The sequence below is a fragment of the Microcaecilia unicolor genome, chromosome 8 (genome assembly GCF_901765095.1).
Source record: "Microcaecilia unicolor chromosome 8, aMicUni1.1, whole genome shotgun sequence".
Taxonomy (NCBI): domain Eukaryota; kingdom Metazoa; phylum Chordata; class Amphibia; order Gymnophiona; family Siphonopidae; genus Microcaecilia; species Microcaecilia unicolor.
In genome coordinates, this window is record NC_044038.1 from 185,408,292 (window position 1) to 185,424,354 (window position 16,063).

General features: G+C 40.8%; 1 protein-coding gene across 1 annotated transcript in view; it reads right to left on the reverse strand.

The window, feature by feature from the left end:
* Nucleotides 1-16,063, reverse strand: part of RGS14 (regulator of G protein signaling 14) — a 121,123-nt gene that overhangs the window by 36,640 nt on the left and 68,420 nt on the right. The window contains 3 exon segments of the mRNA XM_030213438.1: nt 1,964-2,022; nt 4,036-4,117; nt 11,665-11,791. Of these exon segments, the coding sequence (XP_030069298.1) occupies nt 1,964-2,022; nt 4,036-4,117; nt 11,665-11,791 (268 nt within the window).

A 16,063-nucleotide genomic window follows, 5' to 3' on the forward strand; every position in this document is an offset into this window, starting at 1 on the left:
GCGACACCCCTACAAGAAAAACTACACTGGCTCCCACTTAAAGAACGCATCACGTTCAAACTTTGTACCCTAGTCCATAAAATCATCGCCCCAGCCCACATGTCAGACCTAATTGAACTACCACCCAGGAATGCAATAAAATCTTCTCGCACATTCCTCAACCTTCATCCTCCCAACTGTAAAGGTCTGAAATACAAATTAACGCACACATCTACCTTTTCCTATATGAGCACGCAGCTATGGAACGCACTACCACGTAACCTGAAAACGGTCCATGAACTGACCAACTTCCGTAAACTACTGAAAACTTACCTCTTCGACAAGATATATCACAAAGATCAACACTTGTAACTCTTTCATATATATAGGAATGTCTTATAATGCCTTTTGTACAAGCTTTAATACAACCATGTATTTCACCACCATGTAACCCAAAACCCTCTGTAAAACCAAATGTATATTCTCTTCTATTTCCAGTATCCACGACGAATTGTAAGCCACATTGAGCCTGCAAAGAGGTGGGATAATGTGGGATACAAATGCAATAAATAAATAAATAGTGTTGTATGGCCCATCCAGTCTGCCTAACAGGATAAACTCATAGCATAAGATATGGTGTGATACTTCATATGTTACCTTAATCTTTATTTGTCCTTGCCATTTTCAGGGCACAGACCACAGAAGTCTGCCCAACCAAAATTAGGGCACAGACTGTAGAAGTCTGCCCCAGCACTGGTCTTGTTATCAAACTACTGAAGCTGAATCTGTCCAGCCATGATCAGGGAACAGACCATACAAGTCTGCTCAGCACTGGCTTCACTTCCTAATTACTGGTGTTGCGATCTAATCACTGCTAAGCTTGTTTGGTTCCATGCCTTCTATACAGGATTCCCTTGTGTTTATCATACACATTTTTGACTTCTGTTACTGTTTTCACCCCCATCACCTCTTGCAGGAGGGTATTCCAGGCATCTATCACCCTCTCCGTGAAAAAGTAGTTCCTGATGTGTCAGCTCCCCTGCAATCTAAATTCAAGTCCTCTAGTTATACCACCTTCCCTTCTCTGGAAAAGATTTGTTTGCATATTAATACCTTTCAAATATTTGAACATCTCCTTTCCTCCAGGGTATACATCTTCAGATCATCAAGTCTCTCCTCATACGTCTTGTAGCGCAAACCCCCTACCATTTTCGTTGCTTTTCTCTGTATCGCTTCAAGTCTTTTTATGTCCTTAGCAAGATACAGCCTCCAAAACTGAACACATTAGACCACGTGGGGCCTCACCAATGACTTATACAGGGGCATCAACACTTCCTTTTTCTGCTGATTATACCCCTCTCTATGCAGCCTAGCATCCTTCTGGCCATGGCCACCACCTTGTCACATTGTTTCATCACCTCGAGATCCTCAGACACCAACACCCCAAGGTCTCTCTCCTAAACTGAGTTTATTAATCTCTCTCCTCCTATCTCATACATCTCCTTTGGATTTCTGCACTGTATCTGAATGTAACTCACCTTGAGATCCTACTGAAAAGGCCTGAGCTAAATCCAAATATCCCTCTCCCTTCCTCTTCCTATACCAAGTTCCATTTATTTAATATACTTCCCTTTAGTCAGGACAGTCGATTCTTCTCTGCCACATTCTCATTAGTAATTTGTTTTTTTTATGCTAGGGTCCCTGATATCTGTAACATAGGGGGTTGTTTACTAAAGCTTAGCTCGAATTATCTGCAGCAGGGCCCATTTTATTCCTATGGGTCCTTTTGCAAATAACTCGAGCTATGCTTTAGTAAACATCCCCCATAGTGGGTTGTGAGTTCAAAAAGCAGAATAGCCAAAGGTCCCTGGGCAGCCCTAGTCATACACAGACACTTATATCACTACGAAAAATGGGAGATAAGAGGAAAGGAAAGCAGACTGCACATGTGGAAATAAACACACCCTCACTCCTCCATCCTTACCTGGCTATGCTGCTGGATTGCTCTTTCATCAGTGCTACAGATATCGTCCATCTCTGACTCTAGAAGATAAGTATAACAGTTTGTTCAATTTCAGCCCTGTAGGAGGCACTGAAGGTTCATGATTTTAGACATGTTTTCTTCTATGTATAAAGCCAAAGTAAGGGGTCCTTTTACTAAGGTGCACTGAAAAATGGCTTGCAGTAGTGTAGGCGTGGGTTTTGGGCGTGCGCCAATCCATATTTCAGCACGCCTGTAAAAAAGCACTTTTAAAAATTTTTGCTGAAAATGGACATGCGGCAAAATGAAAATTGCCGCATGTCCATTTTGGGTCTGAGACCTTACCACCAGCCATTGACCTAGCAGTAAAGTCTCACGTGGTAACCGGGAGGTAATGACCTATGCGCACCAAATGCTACTTGGCATGCGTAGCTGACGTGTGCCAGAAAAAAAAATATATTTTTTTCAGGCACGCGTAGTGGACACGCGCCAAAAATGAAATTACCACAAGGGCCACATGGTAGCCATGCGGTAAATCCATTTTGGTGCTTGTAAACACGCAGCTTAGTAAAAGGGCCTCTAAGTTATCAGCAGACCGGTTAATGCACACTCTCTCCTCTTTTTGCTAAAGGGACTCAGTGATGCCAAAGAAAACGGTTTTATTTTTACTGGTTTTATGTGAATGTGCAGTGTTTTTTATGTTATTTATATTGAATGATTTTTTTAGTATAAATAATTTTAATTGTGTATATTAGTTTGGTACCCATTTAGAATTTTAGATAATGCAAAATATAAACTTTTTAATAAATAAAGACTAGGGGTGATGTCTGTTCCACTCCTGCACTTCTGCAATCTTCTCTTTCACACTGTCAGCATGAAGGTTACTAACTCTTCTGGAGTAACTTATACATCGCATCACAAGGATCGTTGATGGTGAATGGATTACTTACTGTGTGTCCATATATAGTCTAGAGTTGGTTGGTGAGCATGGTATTTATTTATTTTATTTATTTATTTAAACATTTTGTAACCCACATTTACCACAGCTCAAGGCAGGCAACAAAAACACATACACAATTACAATAAAAACAACTGGTACTGTGTATGTCCCATAGCGTCTAAAAAAATGTAACCACAATAGGCTCAATATTGCCTTCATAGTCTATGGGAGAGTATCGAATATATCCTGTATGGTCTATGGCAAGGTGTTGATTAGGACCATGATGTTAGGTGTGTCTTGTATACCTGGTCTTTGGAAGTGTGTTGAGTGTCTCCTGTATACATGGTCTGTGGAGGGGTGTGGGTGTGTCCTGTGTACGGTCTATGAGACGGTGTTGGTTGTGTCCTAGGCATTGATCCGTGAGAAGGTGTTGGGTGTGTTCTGTACACATGGTCTGTGGAAGGGTGTTGGGTGAGTCCTGTGTATAGTCTATGGGAAGGTGTTGGTTGGAACCATGATGTTAGGTGTGTCTTATATACCTGGTCTTTGGAAGTGTGTGGGTGTGTCCTGTGTATGGTCTATGGGACGGTGTTGGGTGTGTCCTGGGTATTGGTCTATGGGAAAGTGTTGGGTGTGTCCTGTACACATGGTCTGTGGAAGGGTGTAGGTGTGTCCTGTGTATGGTCTATGGGAAGGTGTTGGGTGTGTCCTGTGTACTTTCTATGGGAAGGTGTTGGTTGGGACCATGATGTTAGGTGTGTCTTATATACCTAGTATTTGGAAGTGTGTTGAGTGTCTCCTATATACATGGTCTATGGAAGGGTGTGGGTGTGTCCTGTCTATGGTCTATGGGAAGGTGTTGGTTGGGACCATGATGTTAGGTGTGTCTTATATACCTGGTCTTTGGAAGTGTGTTGAGTGTCTTCTGTATACGTGGTCTGTGGAAGGGTGTGGGTGTGTCCTGTGTATGGTCTATGGGAAGATGTTGGGTGTGTCCTGGGTATTGGTCTATGGGAAGGTGTTGGGTGTGTCCTGTATACATGGTCTCTGGAAGGGTGTTGGGTGTGTCCTGTGTATGGTCTAGGGCAGGGTGTTGGGTTGGCAAGTTTAGACATTGATTGAGCAGATGACTCACCTGATTTGGTGTCCAAAATGAGTTGTTGGGTGGCTACTGCACTCACTGGCATATCTAGGTTCAGTTCTGTCGTCTCACCAGACTGTTGGGAAAGAACATACAATAAGAATGTGGGAAGAGGGAGAGGACAGATTGTGCATCTAAATGTATTGACTGAGTCTTCAGATTTGCCAATATATAAATAACTAATTGACTGGTTTCATATAAATCTAGAATAGCAGTGGTGTGCTGTATTTTGGTAAGAACCTTCCTGCTAACACTGTGAAAGAAATGACTGCAGAAGTTCAGGACTGGAACAGATGTCACCCCCTAGTCCTCACTTTGATGTTCTTCTAGATTTAAAATACAAGATATCCGTAATACAAACATAGAAAAATGTAGGCAGATAAAGACCATATGGCCTATCCAGTCTGCCCATCCATGACATCTGCTCTCCCTATCAATCCCTTAGAAATCCTATGTACTTGTCCCAAGCTCTCTTGAATTCAGATACTGTTTTCATCTCCACCACTTCCACCAGGAGGCTGTTGCACAAATTCATCACCCTTTCAGTGAAGAAGTATTTCCTCAGGTTACTTCTGAGTCTATCCCCTTTCACCTTCATCCTATGCCCCCTCATTCCAGAGTTTCCTTTCAATTTGTCAGGCTTACAAGGCAGAAACTAGGTTTGTGACCCCTTGGGCCACTGCCGTGGAGCAGCAGTGGCAGGCAAAACCACCCCACACCAGAGACAAGGCAGAACTCTGACAGAAACAGCTAGATTTCACCTGCACTTGACCGCCCTTCCCCAGGAGTTGAGCCCCTGGGTGCAGGCGGCCGGCAGGGCTTACCACACAGGGCAGGCATTGGATACCAACTAGGCTGAACAGGGACTGAGGGTCAGAGGGGAAAGGAATATACATGGGCAGCAAGGCAGGAAACTGGGTTAGGACTCACAGACAGACAATACTACACAAAGCAGGGAATGGACAATCTAAAGGACAGGAACTGAAAGCTGCCACGCAGCCACTGAAACAGAGTACAAATACTGACAGACAACAGACAAGACTGAAAGCTGCAGAGCAGCCACTAAAACAGGGTACAAATACTGACAGACAAGAGACAGGACTGAAAGCTGCAGAGCAGCCACTAAGCAAGAGACACAGACAAACAGAAACTAGACAAGGAATACAGACCAGAAACAAGACTAGGGAAGTAAGCGAATAAACCTAAGCTAAACTACACACAGCAGAAAAGGAACTAATCAAGAAACCAGACTAGGCAGAAGTGCAACAAAGCACCAACAAACCAGGGACCTTAGACGATGCAAAGGCAAACTCAGAAGGTTCCAGGTGGTAATAAACCCATCCGCAGCTGAAACTCAGCTGCAGGAATCATGAGGCAGTTACGGGTGAGACTAGCTGCCAAACTTCAAACCAAGTCTGGAGGGCTGGAATATCTGGACCGGACCAGAAAGAAAGTCTATGGCAGCCACCGGTTCTGGCCACCAGAGGGCAAGAGGAACACAAACCAAGACACAGGCAGAAAGCATACTGAAGCACAGAGAGGCTTAACACACACAGGTGCAGTATAAGTAATCAGAGCCATGCTGGAAGCAGCCAGCACACAGAGACAGAACTAACTCAGGAAGAACAGACAGAAGCCAGCTCAGAAGCTGACCGCCGGAAATAAGGTGAGTCTGAGAGGGGTCACGACCACAATCGTGACACAATTGCTGGTAAAAGGGCAATCTAGCAACCAATTAGATTAATGAAAGTCAGAAGAATTTCACATCACATATGTACAATGTGGAACTTGTGATTTAACGATTAGCATCATAAATTGTATTTGGGAGATTTTTAACATTTGCAATTATTTTAACTGTAGTATGCATTACGTATCATCTATAGAAGGTTTAATGCAGGGGTGTCCAACCTCAGTCCTCGCCAGGTTGGGTTTTTAGGATTTCCCCAATGAATATGTTTAATGCATACAATGGAGGCAATGCATTCAAATACTCATGCATATTCATTGGGGAAAACCTGAAAACCCAACTGGATTGCAGACCTCAAGGACCAAGGTTGGACAACCCTGTTTTAATGTTTCCAGTAGTTTATAATTAACATATAATACCAAACACTACCCCCCCCCCCCCCCCCAGAAAGCATTGAACTGGCATGGGTTCAACATTTATTGTCTGAGGGACTTTTTGAATCCTCATTTGGAGAAATTATTTTAACACCTATTGTTAAGGATGCAAATTAATCACAATATTTGGTTACAAATTATAGGCTTGTAGCTTCAATACATCTTTTTACAAAGTTCATAGAGGGTCTAGTTTGCGCTCAATTGAATGACTATCTATATACATATAACATTTTCATTTCTCCCAATCAGGGTTTAGATCAAGCTTTAGTTCTGAAACTGTGCTAACTTTGATATTTGATAAAGCAAGATATATTCTGAGTAATAATGGGAAAAGCACTGTTGTTATAATTTGATTTATCTTCAGCATTCAATTTAGTAGAACATGACATCTTACTTGCTGAATTGAGTGATATTAGAATTACTGGTACTATATTGACCTGGTTCAGTGGTTTCTTGAAAGCTATCTCTTACACAGTTAGGGAAGGAAATGAACGTTCCGAGAGATGGAGTAATCATTGTGGTGTACCGCAGGGTTCTCCACTATCTCCAACGTTGTATAATATTTTTTTGCATATATGCACTTTATGCTGGCTGTAAAGAGCAAATCATCAAGAAACTTCAAACAGCCCAAAACACTGCAGCCAGACTAATATTTGGAAATACAAAAGTGCCAAACCCCTAAGAGAAAAGCTACACTGGCTTCCACTTAAAGAACGTATCGCGTTCAAGGTCTGCACTCTGGTTCATAAAATCGTTCATGAAGATGCCCCAGCCTACATGCTAGACCTTATTGACTTGACACCCAGAAATGCTAAAAGATCAGCACGCACATTCCTAAATCTTCACTTCCCCAGCTATAAAGGTCTAAAATACAGACTAACACATGCATCCAGCTTTTCCTACATGACCACGCAGCTGTGGAATGCATTGCCACTTGACCTGAAAACAATTTATGACCTATTCAACTTTCATAAATCACTGAAGACTTATTTCTTCAATAAGGCATACCACAATGATCCATAATTAAAACCTGTATCACATCACCACTCACCAGATGTTCTGTATGTTTTCTCTCTATACCTGATTGTTTAGTTCTATTATATCATTCATGTTCTTTATGTAATACCAATTGTATCTTTTACTCTGGAATGGCAAATGCCATGATGGAGCATTGTAAGCCACATTGAGCCTGCAAATAGGTGGGAAAATGTGGGATACAAATGCAATAAATAAATAAACAAACAAATAAATAAATAAATAGTCACATGGATGATATATCAGTCTTAATATCAGTTAATTATTCCTTATAGCAGGTGTCCATAATGGTTAATAATGGAATCATACAGCTTGGTGATGACCAGGAATTTGGTTCTGTCTGTTTAATTTTAATCTGAATTCAGATTCCCAAGATTACATAAGGTCAAGTCCTAATTTGATTAGGGTCAAAATTTCAGAAATGCCTTTTCTAAAAGTCAAGTAGATGATGTCAACTGCATATATGAAGGTGTGAAAACCTGCAGCTTCAAGCCTGCTGCCCAATGATGCCATCATCACATTGAACAGGATGGGGGAGCGTGGAGAGCCCTGAGGCACCCCACACTCAGGGGACCATGGAGGTGAGAGAGTGCCTGCCATTTTTACTTGATAAGATCCTAACTGAGGGAAACCTTGAAACCATTGAAGAACATTACCACTTAAGCCGGTGATCCAGCACATTTAGTAATATGTCGTGGTCCACCACGTCAAAAGTACTTGACATATCAAATTGCATCAGGATACTCTTTTTACCTAAGCTAATTTCTTTCTTAAAAATTAGATATTAGAGTGCTGAGAACAGTTATCACATGGATCCCATACATTTTATGTGATATGTGATAAGTGTTATATATTACTTTATCCTTGTACGTCTTTAAATTTCTTTTTGTTTGGTCATTTTTAGTATTGTAACCCCTGATGCAGCCCATGCATGGGTGAAATGTGGACCACTTTGGGTATTTTTAAATAAAGCCATCATTTTATATATTGGATCTACATCTGCTCTTTTTTTGCACCTTAAAATGAGTGGCCACCTAAGAGGCCGCATCCCTGCCACACTTAGGAGTAATGTGACAGCATCTAAATGTCAGATGCGCCAATACTGGGTTACGCTAGTTTTTTGTCTATTAGATTGTAAGCTCTTTGAGCAGGGACTGTCTTTCTTCTATGTTTGTGCAGCGCTGCGTACGCCTTGTAGCGCTATAGAAATGCTAAATAGTAGTAGTAGTAGTAGTAGTTTTCTAAAAAGGAACCTGGTTGGCTAATTTTTGTTACAGAATAAAACTCCTACCATTCAGCCTTGGGACACCTAAATGGAAGCCCCCCACTTACAGAGCTCCCCTTATAGGCTTTCAGGCATTCTTAACACTACACATCTTGAAGGTTTGAACCAGGAATTGAATTGATCAGTGTGGTAAAGGGTCATTTACATACAAGAAATACATATGAGGAATATATATTTTTTCATTCTTAATATTTGTTTGAAAACCTCTTAAGATAAAAGTACTGTTTATAATGGTGTATTGTAGTATGAAGTCTTTACAAATTGACGATGAGGCATATTTTCAAAGCACTTAGCCTCCCAAAGTTCCATAGAAACCTATGGAACTTAGCCTCCCAAAGTGCTTTGAAAATATGCCTCTATTTGTATCAGAATTGTTTTGTGATTTGTTATGGAGCCTTATATGAAGATGTTTTTAAATGGTTGCTTCCTTGAGCCTCGCTTTCAACTGTTTTAAGGTGGAGACAATGGCATCCACATACACTTACTAACTGTGAGTGCGTCAGGCTACATCTGAACAAAGTTTTTTTTTACATAACAGATTTTGTTTTTATGGATAAAGTTTATGAGCTCTGTGGATTGGTGTGTTACTGGTGTTAACAGACTCCCTAGAGCAGGCAGCTGGATTGCCAAAACTTTGCCAGGACTGCAATTAGTGTCACAAGGGGTAAAAGTCACTTTTTTTTTGTTTTGGTGGAGAAGCTCCGCCATTATCTGCCTTCAGTACATCACAGCATTTGTCTTTACTTCACCTGGAGCAATTTTCTTTTGATTCTTGAGATAAATGACTATCTTGATTCTAATATATTAATTGTGACATGGTTTTTTTTGGCTGAACAAGGGTATTTATTTGCAATAGAAAACTATGGACACAGGCAAATGATTATATCTAAGGTAGTAAATTCAGATGCCCAGGCACTGCAAGCACCAGATATAAAGTTCAAGGTGGGGAACAATCACACATTATAAGCAGGTACTTTCTCTGTACCTAGAGGGCTCACATTCATAATGCATATGTTCCTCTTGCACCAGATTCATTTTTTAAAGCCACTGGGGGCTTTTCTCTGGGACATTTTGTCTGCAAAAATAGCTGCTGCAAAATGAAATAACTCAATTTTGAATACAAGTGCCCTCAAACTGAGGCCCACACCAAGCTAGTGCAAAATGCAAAAGAAATATGAAAACAGACGAAAATTTAGCTAAGACTCTAATGGGGAAAAAGTACCTCACAACATCAACAGGAGTTTAAGAAACTTACAAATAAAACATTGAGGACTACACTTTATAAACGGAGCCCAATTTTGGACGCCAATAAAAATTAGCGCTAAGTGCTATTCTATCAGCACCGTTTATACAACAGTGTTTGGCACCAGTCTCTGCACCCAGTTTTGAACATGAGGATTTACACCAATTGAAAATCGGTGTAAAATCTTGTGCCTTCATTAAGCAAAGATCTAACACTGAATGCAAATTCCAGGAATGCCCCTGATCCGCCCATGCCCCTCCCATGGCAAAGCCCCCTTTCCTGATCCACATGTACAGTTTACACACAAACCCCGGCACCTAAAGACACACATATAAATTTAAATGAATGCAAATTCGTGTCAATAATTGATTATTAGCGTCCAATTATCAGCACTAATTGACTTGTTTCTCAAATAAATTGCGCACACAAATTGGGTCCATGCCCATTTCTGAGCACCATATAAAGAATTTTAGGGTGACAGTGACAAAATGTTGTCATGAAGTGAGCTCCAGTGATACGCATCCAACCGGCCCCCTGGAAAGACACAGAATAAGGTGGTGCCGTGTGACAGCAGCAGGTGGGAAGTGGTAAAGCAATTCAAAAGCTTCTAATACTGTATATACTAAGCAGAAGAAGTCTTCCCCCTTGGTGACGTCACCATACTGTGACGAACTTCTGTCCTTCTTGTCCTTGGGGATTCAAAAGTAGGGAAGAAAGATGAATAGAAAAATAGGAAATCAAAAGACAGGTGAAAGTCTCATTTTAGAGAGTCACGAAAGCAAGAGCTTGGAAAACTGGTGATAAGAAAGACCTGGAGATGGCCATGGCAGGATGTGCTTGCAATCACTGAGTCCTGGATATCAGGACTAGGGTGTGACAATAGCAGGGCACCATTTCTTCAGAAGAGAGGACAGAGTAAAAGAGGGAAGAGGTATCTCTAAAATGTACAGAGAAGCTGGATTACTGTGGGTTGCCTTGGAAAAAAACCTAAGATGATTTCTGTCCACATGGGAGCATTATACAGACCTCCAGAACAAGGAAAAGAGGCAAATTGTGGTATCATAAATTCTGGGGTGCTGGAGGGGAGCTTCTGCTTGTAGGTGACTCTAATCTACCAGATGTAGACTACAGTCTACTTCCCTACTACTAATCATGTCTAAAGTATGACTGAGCACACGGATGCTGTACAGAAAGATGTCCGTACTCCACAATGTGCTCAAGACAAACACACATGACAGACAGAAGAGATTAGGACCACCTATTGTTGAAAAATAGATAAGATAAGTTGAGCTTTTAGTCTGGATTTCAATTTTGCTAGAGGGAGGAGCAGGACACGCCAACTATGGTGCCTACTGCAGCATCATTTAGGAAAACAAAAGTTCTAGACAAAAACTTTCATAGGCAAAATTCTCAGACAAGCAGCAGAAGAGTCCACTTGATGGGAATCCATAAACACTCAGAAATGGGCTATTTATTTTATTTTTATTACATTTGTACCCCGCGCTTTCCCACTCATGGCAGGCTCAATGAGAAACTGAATGTACTTTTTGGGATTTTCTGGGTCCCTGTGTTCCAGTCAGCCACTCTCAGACACAGACATTGGGCTTGCAAGACCTTGGTCGGACTCTGCATGGTTTATCTTAGGCTTGTTTTACAATTCCCACCTTAAGTAATTTCCTTATCCTTTACTTGTCCTGTTTGTCTGTCTTGATTAGATTGTAAGCTCTGTCGAGCAGGGTCTGTCTCTTTATGTTTAGTGTACAGTGCTGTGTATGTCTAGTAGCGCTATAGAAATAAGTAGTAGTAGTTTAAATGGCAACTGCCACAGCTAGAACCACTAGTATCTAATTCAGAAGAGGTCAGCAAGAGGTAACGTTTCAGGAGGACACCCAGAAAACAGAGAAATGGTGAGAAAAAGCTCTCCTGCTTTGAAACATACCCTTCGGAGCAGCACCTGTGACATATTAAGCTCATACTCTCCCACAGCAGGCTGCACTGCTTGGCGCAAACTCTTTGTAGATTTTGCTGTAATACGAACCATTTTTTTTATGGGGTAAATTTCAAGCCTGAAAAAGATCAACCAAAATCTAAATAGACAGAATTCTCCACATTAGTAATTACAGTAGCCAGCTTTTCTTGGGACTTAGAAGCTAGTTATACTAAGCCAGTGATTTCATAGTAACATCTGGAATAAAATATACCCACCTAGATATCAAAGGCTGCGGGAAGACTAGACACTCAGCATTTCTAGCTTTTGGACAAGGGGTAAAGATGTGGAAGTCTTTGTGTAATGTTTCAGGCTTTCTTTTGTTCTGCTTGGCCTGTCTTTTTATTCAAAAATACCATTTGTAACAAGGTTTTGTGCTTTGTGCATTTATTTTTTCAGGCCAACCACAAGTGAAAAACACAGAAAATCAAGCCATTGGGGTGTAGGAGGGGTCAGCATTTTTAGTAGACTGGTTCCCCAGACATCCCAGTAAACCAATGGGGCACTGTAGGCACATTGCTGAGGACGTCATATAAATGTTTCCAGGTACACATCTCACCATTGCTCCTTTATCTTGTCTGCTGAGCCCTCCAAAGCACAACCAAAAACCACTACCCCCAACTGTACACCATTACAATAGCTCATTTGGGTGAAGGTGGCACCTATATGTGGGTACAGTGGGTTTCTGGTGAGTTTTGGAGGGCTCACAGTTTCCACCACAAGTGTAACAGGTAGGCCTGGGTCCACCTGTCTACAGTGCACTACACCCACCACTACACTACTCCAGGAACCTGCATGCTGCTCTAATGGACCTGACTATAACATCCGAGTCTGTCATAGAGGCTGGTAAGTACTATTTTTATTCACATTTTTTGGTGGTGGAAGGGGGTCAGTAACTACTGGGGAAGTAAGGGGGTGGGGGTTATCCCTGAATCCCTCCAGTGGTGATCTGCTCATTTAGGACACCTTTTTATGTCTTATTCAATAGAAAAACAAAACATTGAAGTTTTCACCCTAGACATTTTGATTTTGTTCAATTATGGCTGTAAAAGGGGCACGCGTTAGGCCCGCCCTAATCCCACCTTCGGAATGCCCCAACCTGCCCCCTTGTGCTTTGGACGCACTGCGGATGAAATGAATAGACAGACATCTGCAAAACAGGTGTCAAAAATACCGATTTGGATGTTTTGTGAAGAAATCCATCCAAATGGTGCTTTATGACGGTTTTTGGACATTGTTCTCTTTTGAAAATGAGCCCTATAGTGGATCATGGTGCTGCTGACTTCAGTAAGGCTTTTGCCTCCCTTCTGGATAGAAGACAGGTGAAGAATCTGGACTGCAAGGGAATAAGCCAAACCCTGGTGAGGAACTTGTGGAATAACAGAGTGAGAGACTGATGGTCAATGGATTCTGCTCAGAAGACAACTGATCAGTGGGGGCTTCCCAGAGTAGTGGCACTGTTTCTTTTCAATCTGTTTGCTAACCGTAGTGCTGAAAAAATTAAACCAAATTCAAAAATGTGCAACAGAGTTTGTTGCACCATGTAGGGTGAAAAAATGAAAGGGAACTTTTCAAACTCTTGACCAACTTTCAGTGCTAAAAAGTGTAAAACCACTCACAGAAGTGATTCTATCATATTCCTCTAGTTTGCAAAGCAACTCTCACTGTTCTATTCTGCAGCAATTGAAGTCTACAGCACAACTTTACAAACAACCCTGTTTAAAGAACATTGCAGTAATCAATTGATTGAATCAAAATCTGAAATTGAGCTTCAGGGAAGTAAGATTGAATACAACTAAATAGATGTAACTTCCAAAACACTTTAGACACTACTGCATTAACAGAGGATTTAAAATGACTCACGGTATTTTCAAAGTAGATTCAAAAAGGAGTGTAATATTATCAAAGGTTAAATGCAAGCGAGGTCTAAAATCTACTGGTTTGCCCCTCCATAAAAGTTTTGTTTAGTCATTATTTAGTATCAATTTACAAGATTTTGTCCAAGGTCCACGACCACATGAAAACCCAGTTCTTCAGCAAAGTACTTGAAAGATCAGATACCACTGGAACTAATAGCACTATGTCATTTGCATATGAACATTCATACTCGATAACTGAAAGGCTAAAGGAGATCAGAAGGACATTAAAAAAGTGCAGGTGACTAAATCTATGAGATGCCACAAAAGTCATCTTTGATGTAGAACCAGCAACTTAACACTATAGGGGCCCTGTTTGCTAAGACAGGCTAACGCTTTTAATGTGTGCCTAAAATTAGTGCATGCTAAATGCTAGAGACACCCTATGGGTGTCTTTATTGTGTGCTAAAAATGCTAGTGTGCCCTTAGTGCTGCTTAGTAAATAGGGCCCTAGGTTTCATATGACAGAAAACCTGCAAGACAGGTAAGTACTTTCCCAGAAATTCCTGACTCAATTTAAATAGGAACAGTTTATGGTTTACTGAATCGAAGGGGACAAAGGGTTAAACTATAAAAGTATGATCTGTAATGCTTGACTAAGTAACATTCTGAGCTCAGAAATTAAAATTAAAATCAATGTTTCTGTGCTATGCATCTTACGAAAACTTGCGTATATTGTGTATAGACAACTTGTTTGTCTAAAAACACGGATAGCCGTAAAGAGAGAAGTCCTTCCAACTTTCTTATAAAACTTAGTAAGCTTGCTACTTGTCTATAATTAGAAACAGTGCTTTTACCAGTTCTTAGTGCTACATGGCCTAATGCCCGAGGAACAGAGCCAGATTTCAAACACTTTGATCAATCTAAACTATAAGCCAGGAAAAAATTCCATTAGAAGATTTTTGAACAGATGTGATAGATAAGAATTTAAACTGCATATATCAAAAAAGATATAGTGGAATTACAAAGGTACAGAGAAGTGCAACCAAAATGATGAAGAAGATGGATTAACTCTCAAATGAGGAAAAGCTAAAAACATTATGGCACTCATATTCAAAAGAGAAAAAATGTTTCAAAAGCATCACAAAGCACCAGATGGACATTTTTCACAAGAAAATGTCCAAGTTGCAATTTGCGAAACTCAAATTTGAGACGGTTTTCTCACTGCAAACTAGACATATGTCCAAACAACCTTATGACATCCGCTCCTCAACAATTTATAATAGACATAAGAAACACTTGAACTATATGTTACAAAATGGACTCTTCCCGAAGGAGAAAGGAAACATTCTACTCACCCCCATACCCAAAGACTCAAAGAAAAGTGCCAGTGAACTAACCAACTACAGGCCAGTAGCATCCATTCCATTAATAACCAAACTAACGGAAGGGTTGGTGACCAAACAACTCACAAACTATCTAAACAAATTCTCAATACTCCACGACTCCCATTCAGGATTTCGGTCTAACCACAGTACTGAAACAGTACTAGTCACCCTCATGACTAAATTCAAACAAATGATTGCAACAGGACAGAACATACTACTTCTACAATTTGACATGTCAAGCGCTTTCGACATGGTTGATCACGGAATACTACTACATATCCTTGAGTACTTCGGAATTGGAGGCAACGTTCTCAATTGGTTTAAGGGATTCCTAACCACACGATCATACCAAGTGACATCTAACTCGACTACTTCAGCCACATGAATACCTGAATGCAGGGTCCCACAGGGATCCCCCCTCTCGCCGACCCTATTCAACTTAATGATGATACCCATGGCCAAACTACTATCAAACCAAAACCTTAACCCATACATATACGCAGACGACGTAACGATCTACATCCCATTTAAACAAGATCTAGAGGAAATTTCCGACAACATCAACCATAGTCTCCATATCATGCATTCATGGGCGGATGCTTTTCGACTGAAACTTAATACAGAAAAAACCCAATGCCTAATACTCACCTCTCAACATAACAAGAACAAATTCACAGTCATTAACACACCAAACCTGAACCTTCCTATTTCGGACACCCTAAAAATTCTTGGAGTTACCATCGATCGAAACCTAACACTTGAAAACCACGCAAAAATACAATCAAGAAGATGTTCCACTCAATGTGGAAATTAAAAGAATGTTTTCCGTAACCTGGTACAATCAATGGTGCTCAGTCATCTAGATTACTGCAACGAACTCTACGCCGGCTGTAAAGAGCAAATAATCAAGAAACTTCAAACAGAACACTGCAGCTAGATTCATATTCGGCAAAACAAAATATGAAAGTGCTAAGCCACTATGAGAAAAACTACACTGGCTCCCACTTAAAGAACGCATCATGTTCAAAATTTGCTCCCTAGTTCACAAAATAATTCATGGAGATGCACCAGCTTACATGTCAGACCTAATAGACTTACCACCCAGGA